Genomic DNA, 16055 nt, shown 5'->3' with positions numbered 1-16055 from the left:
TTGGATTTTCATCAAATTTTTTTCCCCTTAGAAATGATTTTTTTAAACTTCATGATGAAATTTGTGGGGCCTTCATCAAATTTTATATTCGAAAAATCATACTATAACCCTGCAAAAATTCTGTGCCTCTGCCTAATTAAAAAAATGATGAAAGTTAATCAGATTGCTCGTAGAAAACTTTTTCCTTTTGATTAGATCTACTTTTTTGCAAGATATTCAGGGAAAAAATGTGGATTTTGTGGCAAAGAATTTTTGACAAATTCTATGAAAAAAAAAGAAAGAATCTCATTATTAAAGAAGACCGACAGCGGAAACTCAAACCCAACGGTCACAACGTACACACCGCCGCATCGCGCCGCGCAGCGCATCGCTTTACTGCAGGACACGCCACGCACATCTATATCTCCCTTCATACACCTCGCGCTACTCCTCATGAGGAAGTGTATTCTTCACTCGAGGTATTACTGTCCGACATGTAAATGCTCGGCCCACGCTGCAACAGACTGCAGGTCCAAAGAGTGCATCGAATGGAAATATTATCTAAATAACAGGAACAATCAAATGACTTCCACACCGGTTAGAGAGGGAATAAACGCTCCGACAATTTCGCCACGGAACACGGAAAATCTTCTGAACATTGAAGGAGTTACGGAAGGTGAATCTAGCACCGATCTCCCTATTGAGACACTAAAGGATCAATTAGAGAAAGTTACTCACCATTTGAATGAAAACATTGAAAATCTGAAAAAAGATGAACTAAGCAGTTCAGACGCAAGACTTACACAATCTGCAATAGAGATTGGTAAGCAATCCCAGAAAGTACTACTGGAGAAGATTCAACAAAAAGAGAACTCCACCTTAGATAACAATTCTGAAAAGAAGATGTCAGACAAAGAAAAAGAGAAAGAAATGATGCTGAACCCATCAAACCTCGAACCTGAAAAAAACTCCTCAACAAAAACCAAGGATATTTTAACAATACAAGGAAACGAATTACAAATCACGGAACAAACAATAATAGAATACAAGAAACTGATAACTACTAAAGGAGAACTGCTGAAAAACCAACTTCCTACGGAAACTTCGCTGGAAATTCAAGAAGAGATTAACAAACTTTATGGAGATCTGGAACAAAAAGAAAAACTAAAAGAACAACAGGAAAAAATAATTACACAAACCAGAGACACTATCCTGAAAGAAGAAATTCAGGAGATTGGAATAAAATTAGCACTTCTCTCGGATTCAACCAAGAACAAAAATTTGTCTGAAGGAAATCGCCAAGAAATTTTCGAAGAAATTCAACGCTTGGAATTAACAAAAGAGGCACTTACTCAGAAGCTCTCAACATTTAATCCAATAATAGCAAATCAATTCAGGACCTCCACGCCTATCATTCAAGACTCTCCCATGGACACAGAAGAGGACAGGAATAGAAAGAGGAACGCATCTACTACAGAAATGAACAGGAGTTTTAGTGATACAGACCTGTCACAAACAGCAAAAAAGCTAAAAGACGGCTCTATTACTAGCTTCTTAACCTTTGAACCGCAGACAACGAAAAAGAACAAAAATGAAGAAGGCTTTACGCAAGTCATTAACAAGCGGAAAAAATCTTATCTAACTAAGAATACTATTAATAACAAACAATCAAAGATAGTCTCAAGTAATTCAAACACAAAATCTAGTAGAAACCCAGAACTAAAACCCCAACAAAAAGAAACTCAAACAATCCCCCCTAAGAAACCAACTAATGATAGTAAAGAGACAACAGCACAGAGCAATCAACAAACGCTTCCCTCAAAACCATCTAATGACTCAAATAGATCTGGACAACAACAAATGAAGGAAACAAAGAAAAAAGAAGATGAAAATCTAAATTCGTCAGACTCAATCAAGAAGATATGGGAAATGTTTAAAAAAGAACCAATCGGTAAAAAACTCAATATCTCCAGCGAGGACTTTGAAGCTATAATAAATTATTATTCGAAACACCAAAATATAACCTCAGATCTCACCAGAGATAAATCGGAACAGAATACTGTCATAGAAGAAATTCGAAAGATTAATACCAGTAATCAAGAGAAAATGGAGAAATCTCTGAAACAAATGGAATCGATGATAACAAAAAACACCCAGAAACTGGAACAAAAAATCGCAGATATAAACAAATCAGTTCATTATATAGAGAAAACTCAAAAAACGGAAGAAAATAAAGAAAAGGCATCTTGGAGTAGCAAACTCAAGAAGATAGAACATGCTACACAGATTGCAGCAAAGGACGAAGGTGGCTTTAATTACAACCTTACCACGCCAAGAGAAATACCGAAATTATTGGCAACAGACATCTGCAGGAAACTACAAGAAACAGCCAACAAAACAGGAAACACCAGAGTCAGATTCATAAATATCCTTCAAGATCACAAAGGAGTAAACATTCAGGGAACGTCATTTAACAAAGAAGAAGTCAAGAAAAATTTGCAAAGCGAACTACAAAAACTAACAGAATCTGAAGAAATCAACACTACAGAAAAATTCCAATCTGAAGTGATGCGAATTTCCGGGCTCAGAAGCAATGTATCTGACGAACAGATCTTCAGTCTACTGGACGATAATCTCAAAGATCCCAATTTCCCAAAAGAAAAGATTAAACAGAAAGTACATATCTTCCGCAAAGTAACTTGTTACACGAACAAAAATAAAATGTTGGTGTATTTGAGAGTCGAAACACCAATATTAGAAAAATTAACCATTCTAGGAACTCTCTATTCCTATAGCGAAAACTGGGGGGTGATAAATATATCTCCTATAATTTACGTGACACAATGCCCAAAATGCTTTCAATATGGACACGGACCCATGAAATGCGAACATGATAAGGTCTGTAAAAGATGTGGATCCAAAGATCATTTAATAAAAGAATGTAAACAAAAAGAAAAATTCTGCTTCAACTGCAAACATGCTAAGAACGGAAAAGAAAAAGATCACTCATGCACAGACAGAGAGTGCCCAATCAGACTAGAAGCGTACACAAAAGAGGAGAAAAGATGTTCAAATCAAGCGAGTGCACAAGTATTCAAGGAAATGATGAACCTACAACTATCATGGGACGCACAATTCGAGGAAAATAACTATGGATAATCACCATCACCAACAATCGAATAGTAAAAATTCTTTTGGAGTGCTAGGAGAAGATTACTCAAAACCAATTAGGCCCAATGAACTCAAATGCCAACACAATTTAGCAATCTCAACCTGTCAATTCTGCTTCAAATTTCCTTTCTACGAAAATATCCTAAATATATATTGTCTACACCAACAAGTACAATTTAGATGTAACACCTGCAAAGAAAAATTCCTCCCCATACTTAAAACAAAAATAAAAGGGAAGTCATACGAAATATACCCGAGAATGCCATATACTTTGAAACAACCAAAAAACCATTTCCCTACAAAAGATTCAACAGAAGAAGAACAGACTCAAAAAACTATGAAAGTATCTCAAGAATCTTCAGAACATCAAAACTCACAAAGCTCAAGCAAGATAATTTACAATAAAGAGAAAGGATATTTTGAAAGATCCAGAGATACAGAAGAACAAAACATAGATCCTAGTATCTATAAAGAAAAAACAGAAGAACCGTCTGGACTAAAGATCGAATCAATAGAAAGACGTCAAGAAACATCGAAAACACAAAAAAGTGTAAAAATAACAACAAGAAAAAACACGAAATCATTCACAGCAATTATTTGTAATACTAGAGAGATGTCAACGGCATATGATCTACTCTACGACTTTGCAAATAGAAAAAAGGCAGGAATAGAAATCTTTACAGAGCCAAACATAAAAAGATCAACCAACGATGGACATTTTCTAAGCAAGAATAACCGAACAGCAATAAAAACAAATAGAAATCTAAAAGGTCAGACAGAGCAATGGGAATCCCACGATAATTTTGTCAGTTTTGTATGGAGAGAGATTACAATAATAGGATGCTACTTTTCCCCTAACGATTCCAGCGAAACCCTAATTAATGAATTGGAAAACCTAAGCGAAAAAGTACAACAGACTACAGGAGAGATAATAATCACTGGAGATTTTAACTGTCGATCCCCGCTATGGGGAGACAAATGTTTAAACACTCGAGGTCGAATTTTAGAAGACTGGATTCTCTCAATGGACCTAGTAGCCTGTAATCAATCCACCACTTATACTCCCACTTTTATCAGTAGTCAAGGAGACTCAGTTCCGGACATTATTCTATGCACACCAAGAACCCTATCAAAAATCAGAATGGAGATTTCACAAGAAGCAAACCCGAGCGATCATCAATGTATACTTCTCGAATACAACTCCGACAAAAATGAAGAAGAAGTCGAATTGAGGAAAGGAGGTTGGATACTAGACCCCAAAAAATACCCAGAATACTCTAAAATCACCCAAGAACTAACTAAACAACAACTACAAATTTCAGAATTATCACCTGCTATCTGCGAAAAAATAATCATCTCGGCAGCAGATAATGTCTTTACAAGAAGAGACACAATCAAAAAAGACAAGAATCCATACTGGTGGAATTCAGAAATAGGAAGAGCAAAACGGAAATGTAATAAAAGTAATAGAAAATTAATGAACCTCAGAATAAAGAAAAAAGATACAACAGAAGAACTTAAAAACTTACAAGAACTCAAAAAAGACCTAAAGAATAAAATTATGATCTCTAAGCATAATTCATGGAACGAGATAATCAAAGATCTAGACAGAGATATATGGGGCAAGGGTTATAAAATCTTTAGAAATAAACTTAAACGCCCTACAGGTCATGATACAAACTCACTCACGAAAGAGGAATTACTAGAAGCCATAGACAGATTATTTCCTGACTACGGCTACATAAAATGGAAGAAAAAATCAATCTCACCAGAAGAAATCCCATTAATAACAAACGAAGAACTCCAATATGCAATCAAAAAACAAAAGAATCACAAGGCAGCAGGTCCTGATGATATCATACCGATTTTGAGCAAAATTTTCATTAACTCGAACTTTGCAGCATTCAGAAACATGCTAAATGCAATGATGCTTCAAAACATCTTCCCAAGAGAATGGAAAACTGCTCGTCTTGCACTAATCCCGAAACCCAACAAGAACAAAACAACTCAGAAGAATTATCGTCCGATTTGCATGATCAACTCTTTATCTAAGATTTTTGAACACATTCTAAATCAAAGACTAATTAAAGCATTCACCCCAACAAGAACCCAATTTGGATTCCGCAAAGGACGAAATACAACAGATGCAATGCAAAACATAAAAGACATCTACGAACATCATATAAATAATAGTGCAACTCAAAAACGACTACTTTTACTATTAAATATAGATATAAAGAATGCATTCAACTCTGTAAACTGGGAAGATGTAATTGTAACAATGATAAAAAGACAGATACCACCATATCTAATAGAAATGTTTAAATCATACTTTACAAATAGATACTTGGTTTTTTCAGACTTTAAAGTTAAAATTAACTCAGGAGCAGCCCAAGGAGGTTGCTTATCTCCTACCATCTGGATCATAATATTTGATGAAATTCTAAATCTCCACACAACACCAGAAGCAGTTAAACAAGCATATGCCGATGACACCCTTCTTCTTATTACAGGCACAGATATATCAGAAATACAAAGATCAACAAAAACCATCACTCAAACAATAAAAACAGCACTGAAAAAGAAGAAGCTACTTACAGAAGATAGTAAAACAGAGGCGCTCTTATTACATGGTCCCAAAAAAGCGAAAGACGTAGAAATATCAGTTGGCGAATCAATCATAAATGCTGGGTCATCTCTGATCTCCCTGGGATTCACTTTAACAGGAAAGCTCAGGATGACACAACATATAAAAGATGTCTGTTCAAAAGCAAAGAAAATCACCTCACACTATAGACCACTGCTTCCCAATCTTAATGGTCCAGCCTTCATCCAAAAGAGAATAATGATCCACGCTATGCTTTCCGTCATTTTTTACGGTGTAGCATTTTGGGGTCCCGCTTGTAAATCAAAAGGAAACATAAATGAAATAAGAAAAACCATCAGACCCATGAAACTAGCACTATGTTCATCCTATAGAACAGTATCAGATGCATGCCTAGATATAATATCAGGTATACCATCCACCAAAATTCTAATTAAAGAGAAAATTGAAAAATACAACAGAAAAGACCCTTACGAAATTGAACAAGATAAAAAAATCAGATGGCAAATTGAATGGGAAGAAACAAAAGGGAACTTATGGATTAAAAAACTGATTCCTCAAATTCATATATGGCTAAACAGGAAACACGGAAATACAAATTATTATTTAACCCAATTCCTTACAAATCATGGAGCATATGCGCAATACTTATTCAGATTTAAGAAGAGAAGTGACCCTTTTTGCCCCATGTGTAAAAACCTAACAATAGATGATGCAGAACATACCTTTTTTCACTGTGAATCCTTCAAGTTACTCAGAAACTCTCTCCAAAGTAAACTAAATGTCTCAATAACTCCAGAAAATATCATCGAACAAATGATCAACACAAAGAAAAACTGGTATCTCATCCAATACTACATCACAGAAGTCCTCAAACAAAAGCAAAAAGTCCTGAACGAAGACGGAAACGAGATGTCACCTGAAATGCCAACCTACCAACACTCCTCCCTCGATGACATGTCAGCCGACAATTCCGAGGATAACGCAGACACTTAATCATTCAGAAGACCGAGGATCTTCAAGTTATATTCTAACCACTTATTAGCTTATCTTTCGGGAATAAAAAAGGGGGAACCACCAATTTGTAAATATAGGAACTTCTTATTCTAATCTAACATGTAAACATAGGCCTTCGGCCATAGTTCTGTTAAACTATGGTTCCAACTTGTAACCAAAATAATAAATCAAAGTTATCTTTAAAAAAAAAAAAAAAAAAAAAAAAAAAAAAAAAAAAAAAAAAAAAAATTATTAAAGAAGAAGTAACTTTCTCTTCTATTAGAAAATATCACATTCTTTGTAAACTTTAACCTAATGGTTGCAATTATTTACCAATGATCAAGGTACCAAAACTAGTTTCAGAGCTGACATAGTTTTTGTGTTTTTCCATGATTAGTACTAATTTTTAATATTGTTAGGTGAGAAGCTGTATGCCCTGTGTGGATCAAATCTAGATTGGGTGTTGATTGGTGAAATCTTAGGCAGTTCATTAATAGCTTTCACAATGGAGGTCACCGAATATTTAGTTGTTGTTTGCTGTTCCAGTCTAACTCTGTCCATCACTGGTGTTGTGAAAGTAAGTATCTTTGTTAGATTCGTAAGTTCGTAAGTTCATTGTTTCTACAATCACGGGTATACGAATCCAAATATTTATCTTTGTTCAGCATTATCGAACAATTTACATGTAACTCTCAAATAAACTGAAATTTCTGTAAAATAAATAGGGCTCTATAAATTATACATGAGCAGTGAGCAGGAATGAGTCCTACAGAGACCATCATTTAATGAATTTAATTACTGCTTTTTCGGTCAACATCCTGACTTCCCCTATGCTTGAACAGTCAATATTGACACGAAATGATCAGTTAATTTACATTCTCAATATAATACTGCCTAGAAAGTTGGAGGTCAGTCTGTAAATGAAATCAGCTCATTAGCTTTTTAAACTTTTGTTTATCAATCATGATGCAAACCAAAAAAATTAACAAACAGGAAAAAGAGGTAGAATATTTTATTTTTTCCTTTAAAGAAAATCGTGAATCATTGAGTTGCCGTCCGCATAGCATGATACTGTCTCTTTAAATGTAAGGGTCAGCAATTCTAAATCATGCAATTGACGAGCTTTGTCAGCAACTCTCTTAGTTCTTATCTATAAGTGAATATTCCTGTTCAAAGTTCATATGGGAAAATTCATTAAAAAGTTCAATGATAGTAGAGACTGGACCTCTCTATGAGGTGTTTTCATGAGTGTGCCAAGCAGTGAGAATCCTATATACAGGCCAATCTTGGAGTACTTGGCACGAATGGTGAGGCAGTTTTCCTGAAAAATCATCAGATATAATGCAAACTTATAGGAATCGATTCTCCTTGAGAGTATAGAAAAATACACGACTCAGAATTTAGAAAAAAATGTCATCTTCTATAAATGAATTAGACCCAAAGGGTCTTATTTGTATATGTGAACATTGGGGAAGTCAATTTCATCCAAATTCGCTTCTTGACGGCTCTTGGAGCGAATTTTGTCTGTTTTTCTCTTCTGGCAAGAACAACCATTTTTAGTGAGGAAGGTGAAAGGTGCTCCTAAGCATGTGAACAGAAAGTTAAACAACTTGGCTCCACACCTCACTCAATGCTTTGGTTTTTTTAAGTCAATTTTTACTTTGGTCAGTATTGCTGTTGTGATCAAGAATTTCTTTTCTCAGAGGTGACTTTTTGTGTAAGAATTTTCCAGGCCCCAACTTTTTTAATAAAATTGACTGACCCTCTTCAAATGAAATAACCCAAATCTATTGATGAATGATGCATGTAGTCAGGTATGGTTCGGCTGGGAGATTTTTTTAAAAGACTGCTTTGCTGCAAGATAGAACCAAGAAGCAGTAAATAGTATAATTTTCTCAAATACTTTATGGGCAAAGTATTTAAACTGCAAGCACAAAATGAAAAATTAACAATAAAATGCAAAAGAGTGTACCAACGGAAACTGAGGAGGATTAAGATCTGATGCTGACACAAAAAAAAGGTTTCTGCACCTTGGGCATCCTAGAAAAAAGTTAGTACATAGGTACACGAATTTTTGTCTTAGATTTGCTCTAAAGTGATGTGGTTTATTGTAGACAGCCATTTTCGGCAGACAATGGGCGTTATGTTTTATTTTTTATACTTTGAATTTCGGATTTTGCAGGAATATTGACGCAATCTTTTAGCCGTCTTTGTCACAATAAAGAAATTAGAAACTGCTAGTACTTATTCTCTCTCTCTATGATATTAAGATGTGATTGAGAGGAAATAAATGAACACAATTTTTTATTGTAATTACACTTTTTTATTGCAGGAAATTACCACTGTTGCCCTGGATTTGGAACGCAATACGTTCGACATGACTCTGACAAATTATCTTGGGCTGATTAGCTGTATACTAGGGGTCATAAGTCATATGGTGCATAAGATTTCATCACAAAAGGACCCAAGCACTCTTCAGTCAAAAATGCACGACGAAGCTGCAATGAAATTCCTTTCAGGTGACAGCTTCAGTAGCGAGGATGAATCTGGAAGAGATTCACCTTCAGTTGTTCTCTTTAGCATTTTACAAAGTCGTGATGATAACATAGGCATGGTTAATTAAGGTCAGTAACATTAATAAATCAGGAGCCACAAGTTTAATTAAGAAAAACTATCATCGGTGAAAATGGTACTTCTCACCGTGGTCAGGAAAACCTGAAATGGAAACAATATCTTTCCGTCTCACTTAATATTCACTGCCAAATCTTTCAGGCATCTCAGAGCTATTCTTGATTATTTTCATCACTCCTTTTCAGTGAATATAATTTCCTTGTCAGCGTAAATTATGAGAATATATAGCATAGCCCTATATGAAAGTATGTTTCAAGCAAGAGGTCAAGTTCTTATTGTGTCTTGCCTGATTTGATAAGAATTTTTTGAAGTTATTTTGATATTAAATAAAGGAGGCCGCTTATGTAAGTTTATTTTAGAAAAGAAGGAGTGATAGAAAAAAATGCAAAATATTCTATTCTCTTTCTCCTATTTCTGGACTTGTATTTGAATCACAAACAGGTATGAATTGGATTTTTTTGCTCTTTAAGATCAAAAGAGAGACAGAAATCAATAACTCATTATGATTTAAAAGAATGCAATAGTTGTGTGCATACAAGCATGAGATTCTTGCATTTGCAGGTATGCTCGAAATGCCCGCAAGTCGCAATTTTCAATGTTACACCATTGAATTTAAGGAAACTTATGGGGATTTTTATTTTGAAGTCGGTACAAATCCTAAAATTGATCATACCTTGATAGGTCTCCTTGAGGGACCAATGAGTTGATCTGTGAAAAATGTAGGTCTCATTTTCATCAGTTTTTATACACATCAGGTGATTCAGGGCTGTATTTTTAGACATGCTCTAAGCAGCTCCTTTCCTTAGAAAACCTCTTATGGTTTACATGATGATCAACGGAGGTTTAATGATGTCCCTGGGGGGCATCATAAAAAGGACAATTTTAACGAAGCTCTATTAAAATTCAATAGTATAATTATGGAAATAGACCCTAGCAAGGGATGAAAATGATTTTCATCCATAAGAAATTAAAAATACCAAAGATAAAAATGTTGAGCACTTTTAGGAAGGCTCATAGCTACCTTATAAAAACCTTATAATTTTGTCTTCTGCATTTTTACTTTTCAGCAGTACATAGAAAACCGTTCTAACCCTTTGCAAGAGGATATTTCTAAAGTTGCTCTTTAAAATTTTACTCAAAATTCGTCAAAATTGTTATTTTTATGATGCTATGTTAAGGATCTCCTTTAACCTCCCTTCTAATCGCAATATAAAATATACGGGGCTTTTTGAGCAAAGCAGCTGTGCATATGAACAAGGCCTTGAAAGAAAGTATTCCTGTACAAATTTTTAGATACTCTGAGCTCTGAAATCAATTCAAGGGACACAACTTAAATCACAAGTCTTGATCAATGAATAAACTTACTGTCTTATTCATTGAATAATTGATTCATCAGTTATTATGCTTCTCATCTTAATCAGGCGCTTACTTATGGATGTAAGTTACTTTGCTTCAAACCTAGTCACTCATATTTTGCAAGTATTGTAACAGGAAGATTTTAAACAGTGCTTGTATGGTAAAGAATTTTGTGTTTTAAGCACTGTAACTACATATTAATGTTTCATGTGCCTCAATCGGTATAATTCAATTGAATTTGTTCGCGAAGGAGACCCTCAGTTGGTCTTTTAGAATAAGTGTAGTTGCAGTGAAAATGCTATCTTTTAAATCATTCTTGTCATTCCAGCAGTTACTCTTGTTATGTTTTGTATAATTATAGCCTGCTCAAAGAAATGAAGCAACATTCGAGAATGGTTAGCAGGACAGCCAAAAAATATTGAGTTTCTTTTTCTTTTCAAGTTCAAGAATTCCAAAATAGGAGTTCCTGGACTTCCTGGCAATACCATTTACACCCTCTGCTGATTACTATCAGCAGTTAGATTTCTTTGCGCAGGCTATAAACTTTACCAAGTGTTTTGCACCCTCAAAATGCATGATGAGAGATTCTTAAAACGATGTCAAACATGGAAGATGAACTTTTTAAATCAATCTTTCCATTTTTTTTTCTTAAAAAAGGATTTAGCTTTCATTTAACAAAGAATTTTTCAAGATTTTCTTCTCTAAAAGTGTTTCAGTCTCTGACAAAAATGTAAAAGTCCCTACATTAAAGGATTTTTCCTAATCAGCTGAACTTGCAAATAGAGTTTCTCTTTAAAATGTTTTCAATCTTGAAAATTGATAAACTTTGCTTTTTTCCTACTTTGAGGTCTTTCAAACTTCTACCATTTTTATGGCAAGTTGAATCTTCTTCTATCGCTTATCATGTTTGATACTGTAAAAATCCCTTTTTGCATTTGGGCAATTTCCTGAAAAATACTTGATCTCAACAGAAATTCCTCCTGTGGGATAAGACATTCAGCTTTTATTAGCTTTCATCTTCATTTTTATTAATTACAACATTATTGTATGCTTCTATTTATGTTCGTATCTATATCATCTCATGATCTTTAAACTAGATTCATGTCAGACCATTTATCACGACCAGATGAAGATTTCATGTGTGTGATAAAAATGTAAATAAATTAAACCCTTACGCCGTTATAAAACTGTTGCGTAGCCAGGACTGATAGAAGTGGCACATATGGAGGACCATGATGCAACATTTTTAAACTCTAGTCAATTTCACGAAAATTTTAAAAATTGATTTTATTCATTTAATGTAAAGATATCTGTTGTGTTCTCTCATTGGATTTCCCTCATTTCTCACTACACATTAAGATGAGTGAGAAACCCATTGATGTGAAAAATCCTCTCATCAAAAATTTTCCTCAAACCTTAAAAGGTTGCTTCTTAAAGTCAATTTTATCTGACCTACTGAACAAAGTTTTAAACGTGTTGGGAGGTTTGGCTCAAATATATCCTACTTTTTATTCGTAGGATTGAAAGAGTTTTGTACCCAAGTGTTATCGTTTGTTAAAAGTTTGGTAAGATCTAACGATGAAGATCTGATTCTCTATACTTTTTAAGCATTTGTAGTGTTACTTTACACTGATTAATCATTCTCTGTTTTACTTAGTCAAGCTAAAGATGGTATCATTTCTAACTTACACTTGGAATCGAAGTCTTTCCGAAAATCCACCATTGGATTCCAACATATCCACCAATTTTGTATGTAACATTTGAACTGTGAGTGATCAAAATTGGAGGCTTTTATATAGCCCGAAGTATTGTGAGAAGTTATTTAGAAGGTAGAAATGGGCCAGTAAAAATTGTTTTATTAAAACAACGAAGTTATATTTACACATTACCGTTTTAATATTTCGAGAAACAAGTGGAGAACAAAAAACTCAGCTCAGCTCAGATCAGCTCACTCAAAACCTTTAAAAGAATCCTATCATAATTAGCTTAAAACTGTGCACACAGAGAAATTTATTCTAGTTGGCAGTTCAGAGTTTATGCCTGTCTGCCTAGCAGTTCCTGTCTGGAAAGGTTGCAGAAACGTTTTTAAACAAAGTTTTGCAACTTTCAGCAACCATTGCGGTGCAGGTGTATTCTTACTTTTTCCAAAAAATTTTATTGCATTAAGACTGACCATTTTTTTATTATTTTTATTCAGATGTCAATTTATTTGGGGTTTTTTCACAAATCTTCAATTTAGCTTACCACTGGGCCTTGTAAATCTTTGTATTCTAGAATTATTTTTGTAATACTATGCGCTCATAGAAATTCAGCTTTTATTCTTCAATGTGTATCTGTCTAATTTATCTGCATTCAAAGTATGCAGCCGTATTTGCAATTAAAATTATTACGCCATGTCTCCATTTTTGTTAGTTTGAGGTATGAGGGAAAAATTCTCTGTTCACCGTTGCTGGCAGTTTCATCTATGACTTTAAGAAACTGGATTTCTCATTGCTTGTCAGAACTATTTTTTGTGCCTGAGGCCTGCACTCAAGGAGTGTCTAAAATTCAGCTAATACAGATCCTTTATGATTAAAATCAGCATAGCATTCAAAGTGGCTGGATATTACAAATTTTGACGAACCGAAGATGTAACCCTAGCCATTAGAAAATTTGATAAAAATGGAAATTATGCACTAACAGTTACTGTCCACAATTTTTGCCAGAGTCATTTTCCTCTCCTGGCTGACAATGAAGCACTAGGAAACTCCAAGTATTTTTACTTTTTTTTGTGTGCTTTGAAGCGGGGAGAAAATCATTTTAAGGCAACTTCTGTTCCTGCCGTCTCTACCTGTCGCAAGCAACCAACAAAGATAGGGGTCATAACCGCAAGTACCCAGCATTGACAGGGATTGAGGCATGCTCGATGTTCAGCAGTGGGCAAGTGGGCTCAGACCCTGACTCCAAACCCTTGCCGACCACAAAGGTCGGCAGTTCTCCTAGTAAAATTCCTGATCAATTGAAGGACAATCCAAGTTAAAAATTGCTGCTTGCAAAGCATCACAAGAGAACACAGGTCTGTCAGCATGAGAGAATGATTCCCTTTCAACTTATGTTTCCTCATTGAACAGTGTCCCATTTCAGTAAGGAAAAACTAGTCTTGGTCAGGGGTGCAAATATTTCTTCAGAGTAAAAATTAGTTGTACTCTCAGTCTCAAAATTTCTTCATTAAATAAGCAGAACTGTGTACGAGTATGCGCTGACCCAAAAAATTTTAAAATGTGTGCCTTTTCCTTTTTTTTCACTAAAAATAACAGGTTCTCATCAAAGATTCCCTCTTGCAATGGGTGAACTGAGGCTGGCACGCTCAAGCATTTTTTGCACCCTTGGTAAAGATAAGATAGGGCTCAAATAATTGAGAGTCCACAGCTATTTCATTCATTCAGAAATGTATGTTTTGGTTCTTTGGCTGATGCCGAAACCTTGCAAAACCTCAGCAAAACCCTTTACTCTAAGTCTGTTCTAATTGTTTTCTTTTTTGTTGATCAATTTGTTTAACTTTGAATGTACCAAATCTTTTGGTTTGTTTTTGTTTTGTACAAGTAGTTTTAATTTTTTTTGTTTAATTTGCTGTTGAGTATGAGTAATTGAGGAGGTGACTGCAAAAAAGCATGTGTGAAAACCGTGTGTTATATAAATAGAAATAATTCATAAATCTTAATGCAACTCTTCCTCAACATGGGCTCTAATTATGAAAATGCAAAAAAATTCATTTGTATTCTCAAAAATGCAAAAAGTTATCGACAATTTCAAGCTTGATTTGAAGTTTTTTACTCAAAACGAAGATTCCACATATGGGCTGTTTTTGCAGCTACCACTTCAATTATTAGCTGATGCTAGAAATTTAGGAGAGTTTCTATTCAACTGTGTGAGTAGATCATTAAGGCTGAATTGTGTCTACTTTGCTTCCGTACTTTTACCATCTCCCAGAAAGCAAGAATGCTCTTTGGGAGTTATGTATGCTCTGCCAAAATTTTTTCCTTGTAATAATGTGCAAAATGGTTACCGCATTAAAATAAACTTTCATTTTTTCCCTCCATGCATTCCACTTTTCGTCAAGAAGAAAAATCGGGGAAGTTGGAAGCCATTGCTCGGCACTTACATTTGTTTTATTTGATTCATTTTTTTGATTATTATTTCTATAATTACTCAGAGCATTTACTTCCTTTCATCTACAATGGCAGCTCACATACATAACTCCAAAAGGAGCATTTAAATATTAGCTCCGCGAAGATCCCACCTATCAGAAAGTACTAGTAAGTCTAGGTATGTGGATGTATCATTGTCAAAACTTTCAAACCACAAATCTCATCATAGTGGTGTTTTAAAATCTCTGCTCCTACGTTATTTTTTAAAGAACAAATCAACATCATTTTTTGAAGTTTTCGAAAGTTTCTTCCCAAAGAAAAGAAAAATCACCGAAGTTTTTAAGAGTTGATGTTGAATACACGGGTCTGCACAACACTGCAAACCAAGGTACAGGGTTTGGGAGTTTCACCGTCGATACATTACTGGTTTTCACAATAACCAAGAATAATTCTTTACTACCTCACTTAATGTCCTTGTTTAAAAAAAGAAACAAGTTTAAAGAGTGTATCAGAACATCATATTTGTTTCAAACTTATGTTGATGATGCTTTCTTGAGAGGATTATTATTTTAAGCAGTCGAAAACAATTTCTGAAATGTTTATTACTGACCCGTGTAGCTGAGTTTTCAAAAATAGGAATTTGATAGAGATGAATGGCAATTATGTAGCTATAAAAATTTAAAGATAAAAATAGCCAAAGACAGCGATATTACAGCGAAAATTATTGCATCCAAATACTTAACTGTATTGTATTCAAAATTCGAACAAGACTATTTACAGCAGGTTTGTACTTCCCATTTAGTTTAATACTGCTATCTAGTAGAAGTTCATAGCAATAAAGAGACAAAATATTGACCATAAAAATAATAGCTTTTATCACTGTCAATCTTGAAATTTTGCTAAGTGGGGAGGCTTTGAACTCCTGTAGATCCATGCAGAATCTTCATCTGCACAGAGACAAAGCACAGCAGACTCACACAGGGAAAATGCAAGCAGTTACATTTAAATGTTTAGAAGCTTTTATTAAAGTGCTTTGTAAAGTAACTTATTGTCAGTCTTGAAGGCACTCACCTATTTCCTTATGTAAAAGAATCATTAGAGTATAACTTTTCCGTGATATTACGATATTGCATTTATAATCAACTTTAAGTATGCATTTTTGTAAAGTAAATTATGTTTTGTCACCTGAA

At 34.5% G+C, this 16055-nt stretch overlaps 1 protein-coding gene across 1 annotated transcript in view; it reads left to right on the top strand.

The window, feature by feature from the left end:
• The window catches only part of LOC109031065 (solute carrier family 35 member C2), a 20560-nt gene extending 4505 nt beyond the window's left edge, over nucleotides 1-16055 (top strand). Inside the window, exons 6-7 of the mRNA XM_019042361.2 lie at nucleotides 7171-7328; nucleotides 9084-16055. Coding sequence (XP_018897906.2) covers nucleotides 7171-7328; nucleotides 9084-9374 — 449 coding nt within the window. The 3' untranslated portion in view covers nucleotides 9375-16055. The remainder of the gene's footprint in view (nucleotides 1-7170; nucleotides 7329-9083) is intronic.

This window comes from Bemisia tabaci, chromosome 3 (assembly GCF_918797505.1).
Source record: "Bemisia tabaci chromosome 3, PGI_BMITA_v3".
NCBI lineage: Eukaryota > Metazoa > Arthropoda > Insecta > Hemiptera > Aleyrodidae > Bemisia > Bemisia tabaci.
This window is presented reverse-complemented; position numbering and strand designations above follow the sequence as displayed.